The 17,888-nt window shown below is 37.1% G+C and overlaps 1 protein-coding gene and 1 long non-coding RNA gene across 7 annotated transcripts in view; one reads left to right on the top strand and one right to left on the bottom strand.

The window, feature by feature from the left end:
- The window catches only part of SLC38A11 (solute carrier family 38 member 11), a 56,359-nt gene extending 50,667 nt beyond the window's left edge, over nucleotides 1-5,692 (bottom strand). For 2 of the 6 annotated variants that reach the window (XM_010365310.2, XM_010365312.2), the window contains exons 1-2: nucleotides 5,378-5,686; nucleotides 2,879-2,953 (exon numbers count right to left, since the gene is read on the bottom strand). In XM_010365310.2, coding sequence (XP_010363612.1) covers nucleotides 2,879-2,939 — 61 coding nt within the window. In that variant the 5' untranslated portion in view covers nucleotides 2,940-2,953; nucleotides 5,378-5,686. Of the gene's footprint in view, nucleotides 1-2,878; nucleotides 2,954-3,313; nucleotides 3,405-4,797; nucleotides 4,913-5,377 lie in introns of all 6 variants that reach the window. The other 4 variants (XM_010365311.2, XM_030916667.1, XM_030916668.1 and 1 more) reach the window with 4 other exon arrangements.
- A 73-nt stretch (nucleotides 5,693-5,765) lies between these two features.
- LOC115893143 lies at nucleotides 5,766-13,465 on the top strand. The gene is made up of 5 exons (XR_004053081.1): nucleotides 5,766-5,890; nucleotides 9,236-9,331; nucleotides 9,443-9,512; nucleotides 11,069-11,137; nucleotides 13,103-13,465. It is a non-coding gene; the product is annotated as an uncharacterized LOC115893143 (long non-coding RNA).
- Nucleotides 13,466-17,888: the final 4,423 nt, after the last annotated feature.

Genomic DNA, 17,888 nt, shown 5'->3' with positions numbered 1-17,888 from the left:
AAGCTTATTCTCTCCCTGGGTAACAGAATTCTCCATAATGACTGAGAATGTCTGCATGTGACTGTCGGTCACAGAGTGAGAGGGCAGTTAGAATAATTGGAATGAGACTAAAAATGCAGACTATGGCCAAACTATGAAGGAATTTACATGCAATATTTTGTTGTTGTTGTTGTTGTTCTTACAGAGTCTCAGAATGTTTTGATTAGGGGAGTTTACAGAGTTCAGCCTGAGGTTTTATAAAAACAATTTGCAGCAGTATGGAGGACTGATCAGAAAGTAGACAGATGCTGGAGGCAGGAAAACTGAACAGCCGCTCACTAGCCAAGAAGGAGAATCAATGAGCTAGATGCTGAGAATAATGCAGCCATAATGTGAAATCTTTTTGAGGTAGATGTTCATGTTTTACTTTTTTGGAGGAGAAAATTGAGACTTCAGGTGGTTACAATGGCTTAGCCAAGGTCTGAAGTTACTGGCAACAGGGTTGGCATTGATTCTCCTCCTTGATTCTCATTGATTCTTATGTAATTTATATACAATTTATATACTTATGTCACAGAGAGGAGGCAGCCAATTTCAGAGATGGCATGAAGGCTTGCTGAAGAAGGGTATAGTTGGGATGAGAACGCTGAGCATTTAATAAAAGTTCAAAATGATCACTGAAAGGTAAGAATGTGTTAAGAATTTAGTCAATAATAAGTGTAAATGCTTTCATCTGCTTATAAAATACAGGCTACAAATACATTCCCTTAAAAGTTTTAGGTATCTTAAGTATTAATCACTATAATATTTTGATCTCCCTTTAAATATATTATATGCAACTTTAAAAAAAATTCATGAATTAATCTATATTACTTAACAGAGGAATTTTCTTTTAAATCATTTTGTATGCTCAGACAATAAAGATTATTTTACGTTAATCAACAAATTTGAAAATCTTAAAGCAAACTAGAATTATTTGCTATAAATTTTCATAATTCTTTTTGTTCCCCAGCAGTTCACAAACATGAAAACAGAACTTAGAAAAACTTGTTTTACTGAACATACCTCATTAGTGGCCTTAAAAGGCAAAATAATAATTCTAGAGGCAAACCACTGATTAATTATAGCTCCAATCTAAAGAAAAATTCAACATTATACCCTACATGTAGATTCTGCTCTTAAAAGCCTAATTAAGAAAAAAAAAATGAATCAGCCTATATATTTTTTTCAATTTTATGTGGTCATCCTTTATCAGTTATTTAAGAATTTGGATCATGCAAGTAAATTTATGAGTTGGTAATTTTCATTAATAAGTAAATTTGCAACATGTGAATTTGCAAAGGACTTCTCACAGTTATTGTTATAAGTTTATATATGGCATTAGTTGAAAAAGTTATTCACATTATGATTTATTCATGTATAGTATGATTGGCTTTAGTATACTCTTCATTCTCTTCAAGTCCTGAACTCATATTTTTAAATTTCTTCTGCCTACCTGTTTACAATGTGTGTAAATGTTTACAATGCATTTAAATAAACCATGGTGATTATGGTGGAAATTGATTGTCAGTGCTGATGGGAAACAGGAAATTTAAGAATGACAGGGACAAATTCTTGAATCAGATTTTTTTTTTTTTTTAGTGTAAAAAATGCCCCAATAAGTAGACTGCAATTTTTAAACACCAACAACTCTTAATAAGCACAAAATTATAGGTGCTTATGTTATAAATAAAGAGCTGTAATAACTAGAAGCAGTTTAGGTCTTGAGGGTGGGGGGTAGGAAGAAGGCAGGGAGTTCAATGCCTGTCTAGCTTTGAATTTGAAAACGATTTCATGCTTTACTGTCTCTTCATCAGCCTGATAAAAAATAGCTGAGTGTTGGGCAGGTCTTAGAAGCCTGAGGTTTTACGAAGGATGGCATCTTGGCAGGATCTCTAGAAGCAGAGCTGAGACAGACATTCCTGGGCAAGGAGTCTGTGGATGAAGTACTCCAGAAGAAAGGGAATGAGAGGACAGGGCAGGGGAAAGAGCTCAGCAAGTACTGTGGTGGTGGAGCACTGGAGCTCCAACTGTACCACACATTGGTCCCTCATGGAGGCAAGGAGACCCCCCTTGAGGCTCAGGGCAACACTCACTAGCTGGTAAAAGGGCATCTAATCCACCACAGCAGCAACTCCTGTGAGTGGTGTTTGTTTTTGATCATTGCCATCTCTTTCACAGTGATCCTAAGACAGAGGAAAGATGCTGTGTTTGTCATAAGGTGAGATGGTGGGATGACAGGGCGGGGACGAGGACAACAAAAAGAGGAAATGCTTATGATTTGTAAACCCTGCATTTAAATGGGAGAGTGACAAAAGGTGGGTGTGAATGAACTATTTACATGAAGAAGCAGAAGCAGAACAGATGTGATACATTGCTGCATTTAAAGATAGTAGCGGGCAGCGAGTGTGGGTAGGCATAAGCCAGGTGGAGAGGCTTGATGAGCCCTGCTGGTTGATAACCAGAACTTCAGTTCTACCTCTACAAACAACAGCTGAATAAGGTTGTTCATTCACATGCACCTGCCCACGAAGTCCTGCTGTCTGCACTTTCAGAGCACAGTCATCTCTTAGCCTTAATGAAGCTTTAAAATGACTTCCCCATCTACTACTTTCTGCATAAAGTGAAAAAGGCACATGAAAAGGATTTAGGCTTGGTAATATATAATGCTCTTCTACTTTTTCTAATCTGTTTAAAGGATTAGTAGGAAAAGTAAATCTCCTCAGGCATAAATGCTTAAATTCTTTAGGATTCTTTGATGCACTTTCTAATTAACTAGGAAATTCAGTTGCAGCATGTGTGTGTGTGTAGTTATTGCACAATTGAAGTTGCAGATATAAGAAATTATATAGTATTTTACCTGTAACATATGAAACCCAGAATAAAAGCAATATTCCCAAAGGAAACCCAGCTTGCTTCATTGAATAAGGCAATCCTGAAAAAACATAAAATGCCCCACCCCTCACGTTAACAAGAAAGCTAGAAATACAGAAACTCCCCCCTTCAATTTCTGCATATAATAAGTAAAGTCAATTTATAAACTTATATGACATACTTGTAAGGTGCACATAGGACAGTATTAACATTAAATGTTAGGCATTAATACTTATTTCAGAATAAAATGTTATTAGCTTAGGGACAAGTCAAGAGAGCAAGTTTATGAGGTGATGGAATAAGAATTAGAAAGCAGCAAATGAAAAACAAATGCCATTTCACACAAATAACGTTCACTTCAGGGTAAGAGTGACATAGCCCTGGAATATGTGGAAAGTCATTACCTCAAATCCTTTCTTACCTGCTAGCCAAGAAAGCAGAGTGGATAATAAGGAGCACAGAAGGGTTATGGAATATTAAGAAAGACAGACTCTAGAGTCAAAATGGGGCTACTATGCAGGAAAAAAAAATGAGAAGGTGAAAGTATTTTTTATAATGCTGAAAAGGGTACATATAATTATTTCTTATAATTTGGGGGAAAATGGGCAACTTTAGATTATGGACAATAAAATATCTAAAACAAACACAGTTAAAATATTTCCAGCCAAAATTTTTATTCTCTGAAAAGTTTTCCCTTAAAGAAAAGAAAACAAGTTGCTGAGCAGGATTCAGTGGTACTGTTTAGCATTGCTGACATGGCTTAGCTTAACATGCTCACATGAGGAATTAGCTCTAGAATTCTTCTAAGTACAGCTGCCCATACCTTCGTTGCACATGGAGGTAAAATTGTAAACAAGCCTTTGTCCCTGTTTCCTTCTACTTTATCTCAGGTAATGCCATTTTATGTATCATTTGGAGAAAAAAAAAAGACTATCCATAGAAAAATGTAAAATCGGGAACCATATTAACTTGTGAAAAGTAAAAGTAACAAGAGTAAGAAAAGTAGCTCAATCCAGATAAATGTTTAATTTTCAGAAGGTGATGACAGAGACAAAAACGTCACAACTTTATAAAACCTTGTATTCTCAAAAAGTATTGCATTTTGCAGGATTTTGTTTTCTTCTTGTCTTTTCTGAGATAGAGTGTTTTCAGGTACCAAAAAGAATAATTACCACTGAAAATATAGCTGCTTTTATTACTATAATGCAATACACTTTTAACTTTTTTCAGAAAATTTCCCTTGCTTCTAATACAATGGGAAAATCTGAGCTATTTATTTCTTTTAATTCTGATATTATGGTTCCTTTGCTAGGAAAGTTATATGCATTTTCAATGAACAAATTTGCATTGTTGACTAAATGATATTTAAAATTAATACATTGTAATAATTTTGTACTTTAAAATGTAACATTGTATAGATAGGTAAAGAATGTATGAATTTAATTTTTCATAAGATTGGTATATTTTCATATTAAACTTTTCACCTCCAACATTTACAAATATCTGGAAGTTTTATACTTCTAGAAGGTTAAAGAAAGATGATTCAAATAATGATGGACCCTTCAGTAAGTGGAAAAAATACATTAGGTAACATTAGCAATCAACCACACAGCCTACAGAAAAAAGATTCACCACCACCCATATGCAGTTTCACCTTAATCTACCACATGTGGAAGATGCTCTTAACTGTGCAAGCAGTGTGAATTACAGCCCCATCTTCAGCATAAAAGACACGCACACATACAGTTACATTAGAAAAAAAGGAAGGCTTTTATGGAAGAAAATTACCAATTTTCTTATTTAAGTCTTTTTTTCTTTAAAAATAATTAATGAACACTAGCAGCATAGCGAGTCTTAAATTTTGCCCTTTCACTTAAAATTTAAACCAAAACAAAATACACTTACCTATTATACCAGATCCTATAATCGAGTTGACAACATTAAAAAGAGCAGCAGACTGACAGGTTTTCTCTTTATACTCATGTTCAGAAACAAGGGTTTCTCTGTCATCTAGATCTCTCTATTTTAATAGATAAAATAGCAATTATAAGCAAATACTAGCTCAGAAAATTAGAAAAGTAACAAATATGTAACGCAGTATACTAGCACGATATTTCTAGTAATAATAAGTAATGTCACTAATGAAAATAAAATAATGCCAGGATAACAGTAATAAAGAATAACAATAATGGCTAGTAATTCAACAGAGCTTGGTAAGCTAACTCCATCCTAAAATTTCCAGATTACAGCTGCCCCAGCTGCTAAGTACAGGATCTGTTAGGAATTTAGTGATGTGATTCTGTGAAATTAAAGTGCCTGCTAAGGAAAAAAAAAACAAAGTCAGATTAAGGCAAAACTTTTTCTCCCAGAGAACTTTTCGCGGTGCTAAACCAAGAGCCCAGGTGAAGGTAGGTGACCTGACCTGTTGCAAGGTGAATGAAATTTCCGGAAAACTGGCTTCAGAACGCCCAGTCGCTAGTTTTACCTGCAGTGGGATGACAGGGTCCTGCCTCTGGTAGCCCATGGCTGCGTGGTTGTCCTGAGCAGGTAGAAGATGCTGGGGCCGAGTACCGGCTCGCATCCCGCCAGCCTCCAGAGCCACCTCGCACACAGCAGAGGTCCGCGTGCGGCCGCAGAGCTGCAGGGAGCCAGTTCCACCGGCGCCCCCTGCCCCGTCGGCAGGCCGCGAGGGCTGCAGCCCCAAGATCTCTAGGCTGTGTGGCAGCTTGGGGCGCTTTTCCACCGGAGTTCGCCCAAATACAGTTTTCCTCCGGATGCGGAGATGCTGCAGGATGTTTCTGATCCGGGCTGCCCTGTCTCCCCGCCTCCCGCCTCCACACCCCCACCTTCCTCAGAGAACAGGGAGAGCTACTCTTCCCTGAAGCTGCAGAGGACAACTTGTTCCACCCACGCTGCCCTGCCTAGATTGCACAGTTATGACCGCCTCGTTGCAGCCCGTTCCTAAATTAGCTGCGCCTTTGCTGGATCGGAAACCCAGGTAAGAGCACAGAAGCACCCTTGGGACCGTGGGACATCTTCCCTATTAGCATCTCCTCCTCGCTACACCTTTTCAATGGCAGAGACGACGGGTGAAAATTTGGGACTTTTATTGTAAGTGGAAATGGAAAGATTCATAAGAAAATGAATAGCAAAACAAAAAACTTTCCTAGGGTTTTAGCAAACTTGACTACTGAGCACGCTTTGGTCAAACGCTTTCTGGTAACTTTTTAGAAAAAGGAGCCATAGAGAAAATGAAGGTGGACTGTTAATGGATTCAGGTGATGAAATTTGAAAAGGGAGAGAGGAGTACAAGGGTTTGGAAAAGGGATGACACCTACAGTGTCTGAGCTAGAAGGAATCTTCGGTGACCACCTATACATTACAGATGAAGCAACAAGTCCAGAGAGTATTCAATATCAGAGACAGAATGCATGAGACAACAGTTTCAGGGGCAGTAAGAGCCATGATATGCCATCATACTTACCAAATTCTACCTTCCCTTGATATCCGCAGGGGATTGGTTCTGGGACCCCTGCAGATACGAAAATCCAGGAATGCTCAGGTCCTTGATACTAAACGGCATATTATTTACATGTAACCCAGGCACATTTTCCAGCATACTTTAAATCATCTCTAGATTATTTCTAATACCTAATACAATGTAAATGCCATTTAACTAGTTGTTATACTGTATTGTCTAGGAAATAAGAAAAAAGTCCGTATGTGTTCAGTATAGACACATCCATCCTAGCCCTAACTACATTTTTGATCTGGGATTGGTTTAAGGCATGGATGCAGAACTGGGGATATGGAGGCCAACTGTACCTAATTAAAGAGGTTCTGTTTCATACATATTTACTTATAATTATGAAAAAAATTAAAACCGTGGGAAAACAAAAGACTTATAAACTTTATATACACTCTGCCATCAAATTAACAAATGTTAACATGCTGTCATATTTTCTTCAAATTGTAAAAGTAAACATAATGTCACAATAGGAACCCCCTTGACCTTCTCCATTCCTTTCCATAGACCTTCAGCCCTGGAGTCATTGGTTCATCAAGTTAGTGTTATCTTTGCTACTCATGCTTTGTATTTTAATCCGTTCATTTACAGCCATAAAAAATATATAACATTGGCTTTTGTGTTTTCAACATTTACGAAGATGGTACCATATTGTACATGTTATTTTTCCACTGGCATTTTTATTTTCAGCATGTATGATGTAGATATATGCAGATACACTTTTTTTTTTTTTTTTTTCATTTTATCTAACAGTTAAGTCAGCCTTACCCCTACTGAAAGATAGGAAGGTTGTTTCTCATTTTACACTCTTACGGAGCATAAAAGTGACAGTTTCTCTAGATGTAGAAGTGTTATGTAGTAGGTGATGCACACTTTCAACTTTGTTAGTTTTTTTTTCTTTTTCGGATGGAGTTTCAGTTTTGTTGCCCAGGCTGGAGAGCAACGGTGTAACCTCTGCTCACTGCAACCTCCGCCTCCCGGGTTCAAGTGATTATCTTGCCTCAGCCTCAGGAGTAGCTGGGAATACAGGTGCCCACACCACACTCGGCTAAGTTTTTGTATTTTTAGTAGAGATGGGGTTTCACCATGTTGGCCAGGCTGGTCTTGAACTCCTGATATCAGGTGATCCACCCTCCTCAACCTCCCAAAGTGTTGAGATTACAGGTGTGAGCCACTGTGCCTGGCCTTCATTAAGTATTTTTAAATTGCTTTGCAAATTGATAACATGAATTTCACTTCTACCAACAGAGGTGAAATTCTTGTTTTTCTACATTGTCTGCAACACCAGGATTTACTTAATCTATTTTTTAAGTTTCATTGTTCTGCTGGATTTTTAAGTGGTGTATAATTATTGTATAAATTTGTATTATCCTAATTTACATTGAGATGGAAGATATTTTACATACTAGTTAAATATTTCCATTGTTCTCTTTGTGAATTTCATTTTTTTTTTTCCCATTTGATTTTGGTTGTAAATTTTTTCTATTGATTTGTAAGCATAATTTATATATTTGGGGTGGCAACCCTGTGTCATTTATATGTTTCATATGTATCTTTTCCCAGCTTCTCTCTTTTAAATTTTTTTTAATTCTGTGAAGTTACAGTTTTAATATTAGTAATCTTAATCCTGATACAAGTGCATTGGGAAGCAAAAATTATAACCCTATTTTACTCAAAAAAAAATAGATGCAGAAATTCCAAGCAAACTATTAGCAAGTTGAACCTATCTGTTCACAAAAAGTTAGCAATATCATAAAAAAGTTGAATATAGCCCAACTATGAAAGGATGGCTTAATTAACAGGAAAGTTCATAAATACAATTTCCAACATTAACAGGTAAGAAAACACCATGTTATTATTTCACTATATTCAGGAAAAACACTCGATAATGTTGAATTCTTGATTTAAAAAAACTTTGTAAATCAAAAATGTAATACAACTTCCTGATAGTGATAAACGATAGCAAAATATTTTCATTATGAGGAAATTTTGGAGGCATTCCTATTTAATCAGAAGTGAAAAAAATCAATGATTGTGACTTTAACTTGATATTGGAGTTCCTAGTCTAAAGTAATAAGAAATAAAAGAGAAATCAGAGGTATGAGAATTGGAAAGCTAAAAATAAAACTGTCATCATTTTTAGATGATAAAATTGTTTTTATCATCTAAAAATGAAAAATCCAAAATAATCTAAGAGAAAAAAATTAGAAATAGAGAATTTAGAGAGCTTATTAGCATAAGATTAGACTAAAAATATATTAATTTCTCTACAGCAACAGCAAACAACTAGATATTGTAATTAAAGTATGTAATAGTGTCAGAGAATATCTAATACTAAGAAATAAATCCAACCAAAGAGAAAAATGTACACAGTCTCTTCAAAAAAAAAGATAACAATCAAGATACATTAAAGAAGGCCAAAATAAATTGAGATATACCTTATTCATGAATCAGAAAAGATAAATATTCTAAAGATGTCGAATCTGACCAAGTTAATCTATTGATTAATACAATTATTTTCACCACTACATTGACCACAAATCTCTGTCAAAACCTTTCCTTTCTGTTTGGTTACAAAAGAAAAATCTTTGTTCTTTAAAAAGTAGAAAATAAAATAAAAAGGATAAATTTTAAATGTTCAGTTATTTCCACTCCCAGTGATAACTTAATTTTAAAGATTTTTTTCAATATATCAGGTTGGTACAAAAGTAATTGCAGTTTTTGCCATTAAAGTAATGGCAAAACCTAATATTTTGCACCAGCCTAATATTATATGTGTCTCTGTATGTATGTGTTGTTCTTTTTTTCTTTTTGTAGATGATAGGCTCTGTGGTGGTCTTAAAATATATCCACAAATTCTCTGGCATCCTCTCTTCAAGAAGTGGAGCTTAATTCCCTTTCCTTTGAGTGCAGGTATGACTTACTAACTTGCTTCTAATGAATAGCATATGACAGAAGTGATGTGTGTACATTCTGATACTAAGTCATGAAAGTCATTGTGAATTCTGCCTTGTTCTCGTTCAGACCACTCTGGGAGAAACCAACGGCTATGTCACGGCGAAATTCAAACCACCTATGGAGCGAGGCTCACATGGTGAGGAAGTAAAGCCTCTTGCCAATACCAAGCGAGTGAGATACACTAAAAGAGAATCCTCCAGCCCCAGTCAAGTTTTCATATGACTGCAGCCCCTGCCAGCATCCTAACTGCAACCTCATAAAAGACCCCAGCAATAGCCAGGTGTGGTGGCTTATGCCTATAATCCCAGCACTCTGAGAGGCTGAGGCGGGCGGGTCAGCTGAGGTCAGGAGTTCAAGATTAGCCTGGCCAACATGGTGATACCCATCTCTACTGAAAATACAAAAATTAGCTGGGTGCAGTGGCATATGCCTGTAGTCCCAGCTACTTGGGAGGCTGAGACAAGAGAATCACCTGAACCCAGAGGCAGAGGTTGCAGTGAGCCGAGATCGTGCCACTATACTCCACCCTGGGTGACAGAGTGAGACTCTGTCTCAAAACAAAAAAGACCCTAGCAAGGACCCCTTAACCAAACTGCTTCCAAAGACTGGGCCAACAAAAATGTGAGATAATTTGTTTTTTTAGGTCACTAGGTTTTGGCATTATTTGTTATACACCAATAGATAACTGATATAGGCTCATTCTATACATATTTTTGATGATCTTTTTAAAAGAACTTTTTCTTAATTTCATAAATATTTAATATAATTTCAAAATATTATATTCTCAATGAGAAAACTCAACAAAGAAAGAGACAGACACATGAAATCACTGACAATCCTCCCATGCAGAGGTAAACAGAGTTAACATTTTAGAACCCTACAGTTTAGTCAGATTATACAGTATTAAGTTTGTTGAAGTGCATATTCACATGCGCAAAAATAGTTTTATTGAGTCTGTCTTAGCCCCAGACAGAGGCTGTGGGAACTGGACCTTCACAAATATAGAGTCCTAATTTGAGCTTTTTATCAAATTATATAATTATGTAGATCATATACTAAGCCTTTGTAGAATTATTATGTTTCATTATTATTTGGTTACAGTCCAGGCGAGGTGACTTCCAAGGGTACCTAGCTCTCTTAGAAATAATAAAAGAAGGCTCTGTCTTGGCAGACATTCAAGTTTAGAAAGCTCTTCCTGATGTCTAATCTGACTCCTTTCTGATATTATTAAAGTCCAAATTTGGGTGAGACTAGAGATAATAACGTTCAATCCATATCTCTAGGAAAGAGTGACTTTTTCCTCAACCCTAGAAATGAGTCTGTAAGAGGAGTACTTTTGTTCTTCTGTGAAAAACCGGATGCTTGACATTCTCCACAGTGTTGGGTTATTGGCTTCATTGCTGTAACAAACAGAGCACCAATACGTAGCGTTTAAAACAAGATAGACCTTACTTTCCGTCTTTTTAAATTTTCCGCAGGTAGGAGTTCTCAATCTTTGTTGGAAAGTCTTCTTTAATATGTTCAGCTAAATAATCAAAATATATCTTTTTTAGGATTAATCACCTTAAACATCATTTTTGTAATTTATGTGTTCTATATACTACTCATGAAATAATACCTTATTTGTGTGGTACCATATTATTATTATTGCTTAATTAAGGTATTTTCGTGTTTTCTAACTGTAATTATTAGAATTCTGCAAGTCTGCTACAGTGACATTTCTGGTTAGGAGTCAGCGTGGATGGGGCACTGAGCAATAAGGTAAGTATTACTGTGTGCGTAAGCCCTGGTTTGCCCAAGATAGTTTTCATTTAGGTTTCCTGTCCCAATGTAATCATAAGTAGCATTGTATTAATCCATTCTTGCATTGCTATAAAGAAATACCTGAGACTGGGTAATTTATAAAGGAAAGAGGTTAATTGGCTCATGGTTCTGCAGGAGGTCAGCAAGCATAACACTGGTATCTGCTTCTGGGAGGACTCTGGAAGCTTAAGGTCATGGCAGAAGGCAAAGCAGGAGCAAGAGAGCTAGAGAATTGCTATACACTTTTAAACAACCAGACCTCAAGAGAACTCACTGTGGCTAGGACAGTACCATGGGGAATGGTGCTAAACCATTCATGAGAAATCTGCCCCCATGATCCAATCACCTCCCACCAGGCACCACCTGCAACACGGGGATTACATTTCAATATGAAATTTGGATGGGGACATACATCCAAACTATATCAAGCATCTTTGTCATTCTCAGAAGTGTCCCTGTTTGGATGATAGGTTACAATATCATGCTACCTATGGGGTAGGATGGGGGGAACTATGGGGTAGGATGTGGGAACTATGGGGTACTAATCTCACCTAATATGTACTTAACACTTCACATTTATCTCTTGTGGTACTCAAGTTGAGAAAGGATGCAGATTTTAAAGACATGTGCTTTGGGTTATTTAGTTAGTATAGTGTATTGGGAGCTCAGGCTCTGGAATCAGAAAAAAAAACTGGGTCTGAATCAAAGTTCAAGATATCTTGGCAAGTTGCTTTATTCTTTGAGCCTTAACGTACTTATTTGTAAAACGGGAAAACTAAGAGCACCTCTCTCAAAGCACTAGTTGTGGGAATTAAATGAGATAACCTATTTTTTAAATTATTGACACATAGTAATTATACATATTTATGAGGGGCAGAGTGATATTTGATACATGTATACAATGTTTAATGATCACATCAGGATAATTAGGATATCCATCACCTCATTTATCATTTATTTGTGTTATGAGCACAAATTTATTATCTATCTTTTTGAACATAGATAATAAATTGTTACCTATAGCCACACCATAGCACGATAGAACAGTAGAACTTATTTCTTCTACCTAGTAATTATGGAGATGACCTAGACTTCTGTTAGTTTCCTAAAGCTGCTGTAATAAAGTATCATAAACTGGGTGACTTAAAACAACTGAAATGTATTGTCTCACAGTTCTGAAGGCTAGGAGTCCCAAATCAAGGCACCAGCAGAGCCATGCTCCCTCTGAAACCTACAGGGGAGAATCCTTGCTAGTTTCTTGTGGTTGGCTTGCAGATGCAACACTACAATCCTCCATCTTCACATGGCATTTTCCCTGTGTCTCTACACACTGTTCCCTCTGTGCATGTCTTGTCTGCATCTGAGTTCAAATTATCTTCTCCATTTTTTTATTAGGATACCTATCATATTGGATTAGGGCCTACCCTAATGGCCTCACCTTAACTTGACCTACACATGCACCTACATCTGTTTCCATAGAAGGTCACATTCTGAGGTAGCAGGGGTTAGGACTTCAACATACCTTTTCAGGGAGACACAATTTAATCCATAATACTATTTTTAAAGTATTTAGTTATTTGCTTGGCCTGTAATAAGCTCTCATTGATCTTTTCTGCTGATATATCCAAACAGAAAAACACTTCATTAGGCCAAAATCATATAAGATAGAGGGAATTTTGGTCACTGCAAGAGAAACTGCTATTTGACTTTAAACATTTATTTTTCCTTCCTCCACCCTGAGAGAGACTCTGATTTTGGTCTCCACTGTGGCTACCTGGAAAGAGAACTGAACTGTACATCCTTACTTGTAACTAGTTGTGGTCATACAGCTAAGTTTGACCAAAAAGGTGCAGGTGGACTGTAAGTCCTTAATGAGAAGGAAAATAATACCTTACCTTTCTTTTGCTCCTTCTCACTGGCCAGAATGAATGAAGATGGCTGAAGCTGGAGTTTTTCTCTGAAGCAACCACCTGTTGGAAACTTCATGTCGAAGATGCCTGAGTAATACGACAGAGGGGGTCTGGGTCCCTGGTGGATATTCCAGATCTGGGTGTTCACGGTGATATGAGAAAGCAGTAAACTTCAGTTTTGCCTAAATAGCTGTTACTTGGGGCATTCTGTCATTTACGGACAAATCTGACCTGGATTAATACACCTCCACTGGGTTCCAAGACTGATCTAATAGTCAAAAAGGTTTCATTCCGTCTAGATATTTCTCTAGAACAGGACCTAAAGAAGTTCTTTAACTGAATTTCTTATGGAAGTAATAGGAGAGTTCCTTGTGCTTCATTAAATGCTGTATTGGTAAATATATATGGTTTACAATTACATGCAAATATAATAAGCTATAAATCATTGGATTCTGATATTTTTAGTTTAATCTCATTAATGAACTGCTAAGAAATCTTGGATAACATATCTAGAATAATACTCTCTGTCTCCAATGTGGTATGGATCCTTCTCTGTATCCTGCGTTGTTGGTCTCATCCATATATCCTTAAGTGTCTGGTCAGCATGGCTGTCAAAGGTTTACTTTGGGACCTACAGAGAATTCTTAGCCTTTGATCATTAACTTGAGGACTGACCCAGCAAAACTGAAGCTCTGACTGACTTGAGTGTACTCTCAGCATCTTTCACTTTACTGCCTGTATTCTCTGCATATGTGATAGAGAATATAATTTTAAAGTCGGTGTGGAAAAAATTATTTCTACTGGAAATCCAAACTAAAATTCGATCCTTCTTTTTTTCAGCTCATAATATTTTCTTTGTGAGATCATGTACCATTTCCTGGCTCCAGAAGCTGGAGGAGGTGACTGTTACAGCTTAGTCATTTTGTCAGAGGCGTTTGAACCAGAGTAACTCCATCTTTAATAGGGGCTGAGCAAAATGAGGCTGAGACCTACTGGGCTGCATTCCCAGACAGTAAAGGCATTCTAAGTCACAGGATGAAATGGGAGGTTGGCACAAGATACAGATCATAACGACCTCACTGATAAACTAGGTTGCAGTAAAGAAGCCAGCCAAAACCCACCAAAACCAAGATGGCCATGAGAGTGACCTCTGGTTGTCCTCACTGCTACACTCCCACCGGGGCCCTGACAGTTTACAGATGCCATGGCAACATTGGGAAGTTACCCTATATGGTCTAAAAAGGGGAGGCATGAATAATCCACACCTTGTTTAGCATATCATCAAAAAATAACCATAAAAATGGGCAACCAGCAGCCCTCAGGGCTGCTCTAAGGAGTAGCCATTCTTTTACTCCTTTACTTTCTTAATAAACTTGCTTTCACTTTACTCTGTGGGCTCACCCTGAATTCTTTCTTGCACAAGATCCAATAACTCTTGGGGTCTGGATTGGTACCCCTTTTCTGTAACATCTTCATGCCAGCTATAATGCAAGTAACATGATGCAAGACAGTAGGTAAGCAAACTGTGATTATCTTCAAATAGTATCAGCTTTTATCACTCACTAATAAATATGCCCAAAACACACCCAAAGTGACAAGGTAGAAGAACCAAAATTGGAGACTGGGTACCGTTTAGTATCTTTTAATCAATGTGATCTATGAAGGTTACACTAAAATAAGTAAGAGCTCATTTACCGATTTTGATCTCTTTTCTTCTTTTGTTTTATTGAAGTTCCATTTGCATTATGTCATCCCTGTATCAGTTCAGTTTGGCCTGGAGAAAGGATATTGTATACCTTTTGGATGGGTTGGCCAGGAAGACCAGATTCTGGCAAGATAGTACACTTGACAGTGACAACTAAAGAACATGCAACCTGGGGCACAGAGTGGGGTGGAACCTTGGCAGTAGAAGTATTAAGGACAACTGTGACTGTGTATCCTCTCCCAGCTACAGCAGTGCCTTCTCATACATGATGTTTGCCAGAAATACTCTTCGCCACAAAGAAGGGCAGTGGTGCTAAAATCAGGAAGTGGGAGCAAAGGGACCAAAAAGACTTTGTGGCCAGAGCCAATATTGCCCATAGTGTAGAAATATGAGGTTGGCAAACTTTCCCCAAATCTCTGAATCTGACTTAAGTCTCTTTCTTTCTGATCTTGGGTAATTTTATTTACTTCTAAAATACAGCACTCAATCCTTTATTGCATGCTGTAGCTAAGTATGGTCACACCTGTGGGAATGGTAAGCTTATTGTGGGAAAGGATCACATTTGTGTTGCTGTTGATGAAGATTTTTTTCCCACTGAACCTAGCATAGTGATTCACACAGTCACCGCTGCTCATTAAAAATGTTCCACATGGAAGAAACAATCCAAACAGGAATTAGCAAGTAAAAAGCCTTGTTGTTAAGTGTCAGTAAATTTCATGTGAACAGCAATAAGGACCATGAGGAGAATATTTAAGTAATGAAATTATGATGTTCATTTGCCTCTAGGGCTTCTAAGAGACTGAGAAAAGCCTGGCTCATCTCCATTTACTAATGCAACCAGAATATTTTGAAAAATACATTTTAGAAAAGAGTGACACAAAATTGTGATACATGTCTAACCATTTGACAAATTAACACTTTGTTTTTAAACCCAAACGTAGTGTAATATTACTGTTATTCATACAATAATGAAAGGATGTGTTAAAATATGTTTATTTATAATGCTTAAAATGGGGTGGTGTTATAATATGTCATAAGTTTAAGATTAAGAGTGACATGTTGTAATTTTAGTGTATCTATGCTGCCCTAGGTGTAACTGCCCTGTGGGTTCTTCCCGCCTGCTGAGCAAACAAAATCAATTCACAGAGACCATGGCATTTCAGTAAAGAAAGAGTTTAATTGACATGAGGCCAGCCATTGCTATGTGGGAGATGGAGTTGTTATTCAAATCAATCTCTCCAAGAATTTTATGGCTGGAGTTTTTCAAAGATAGTTTTGGGGAAAGGATGGGGGTCGTGAGGTAATGGGTGCTTGCTGCTGATTGGCTGGGGGTGCAATCATAGGGGTGTGGAAATGGTCTTCCTGTGCACTTGACTTGCTTCTGGGTGGGGCCACAGAAGCTAGTGTTTGGTGGGTTTAAGTGGGCCTTTGGTTATGAAACATGAAAAAAATCCTTAAAAGATATCTCAAAAGGCCAATCATAGGTTCTAAATTAGTGATGCTATCTGCAGGAGTAATTAGGGAAGTTGCATATTTTGTAATCTCCAGAATAATGGCTGGCTATCCTTTATGTGTGCACCTTAGCAGAATTCAGGATCCTCTATTCTCTTAGCCTGGTGGTCTTTCCTTTGCTTTACAAAGGCAGTTGAGTTTATGGGAAGGACTATTATCACTTAAACTGTAAACTAAATGTTTCCCAAAGTTAGCTTCACCCAAGTCCAGGAATAATTAAGGACAGCTTGAAGGATAAAGGCAAAACTGGGTGGCTAGATCGGATCTCCCCCACTGCCAGTGTTTTCTTACTGATACAGTTTTTGCAAAGGTGGTTTCATAGGTTTAACATCATAAATCTGAAGCTTTTCAAACACTGAAAGCTCAAACCAAATGGCCCTTCTCAACTGCCTGTGACAGACACTGTCTATCTTAGAAGTGTTTAGTAGAAATGTATTAAAAAGAAACATGTATCATTGGGGTAAATAAAATAGTAAGGAGAAAGGAGTGTTTGGAACCAAACAAAGGTAGATTCTGATTAGTTTTATTATCATTTCTCATTATTTTTTAGTTTATAATATTGTCTTTTATTACATACTTTCCTTCTGTTAACTTTGGGGGTGCCATGGGCCTATTGCTAGACAAACAGTAGCAAAGGTGCTCAATTTGCAAAGATGTAAAATATATTTTTGAGATATGAAGCACTATGAATGTTTCATGAGTTAAAAATAATATGTCATAGTAAGTGGCTTCCTTCTTATTGGTGGTTGGTTTCTCTATATCAGCCATGTGAGAAAATGAAGTCAAAGCAAGAATGCAACAAGGCATGTTTCCCCCTTGATTTCTTGGTATCTTTATGTTTTAAAAAAAATTTACAGAAAATGTTTGTTTTTTATTTCAGTTCATCTTTCTTTTATCCCTTCCTTAGCTGTCTTCCTTTCTCAAAGTTCTTGCAATCTATTTCTTACTAACATGAGACCCTAACGTATTTTCTAAAAAATGTCTGTATGAACAAAGTGACCACTTGCCATAGGAACTCAGCCTGACTTTTAAAAGAAGTTTTAAAGTAGTGTGGGTAAGAATGATATGAATCCATTTAGATTTGTTATAAATACTACTACCTTCTTCAACTCAGTGTCCAAAAGGACCTTCATGTCCCTAAGGGCTAGAAAAGGAACAGCTCAGACAGCAGCCACATTCCCATGAACTTGCTTCCCATGACCTTGCTTCACAGGGGCCTGACCCAGATGTGGTGGGAAGCACAGGACAGCAAATCCTTTACTGAATCTTTTTATGCATGAGGTTGGCCTGGCCTTAAATGTCCCTACTACAATGACTTAAAAAATGGTGATTAAATAATGTAAAACATATTGCAAATAAAATGTAAATTATCTAAAGGAAAGAAGCTACAGACTGAAAGATTGGAAATGTTTAACAGTAGCAAAATCCAAACTAAACCATAAGAAGACAGTGTGGAGTGTCTGTGTGTTTGTGTGTGTGTGTGTGTGTGTTGTAAGAATCAGGTGGCGTGTACTACTGAAAAGCCTGTATATTTTACCAGTTGGTGCCTTTTGGGGAAAATAAGAGGAATCTAACGCATACA

This window comes from Rhinopithecus roxellana, chromosome 14 (genome assembly GCF_007565055.1).
Source record: "Rhinopithecus roxellana isolate Shanxi Qingling chromosome 14, ASM756505v1, whole genome shotgun sequence".
Taxonomy (NCBI): domain Eukaryota; kingdom Metazoa; phylum Chordata; class Mammalia; order Primates; family Cercopithecidae; genus Rhinopithecus; species Rhinopithecus roxellana.
This window is presented reverse-complemented; position numbering and strand designations above follow the sequence as displayed.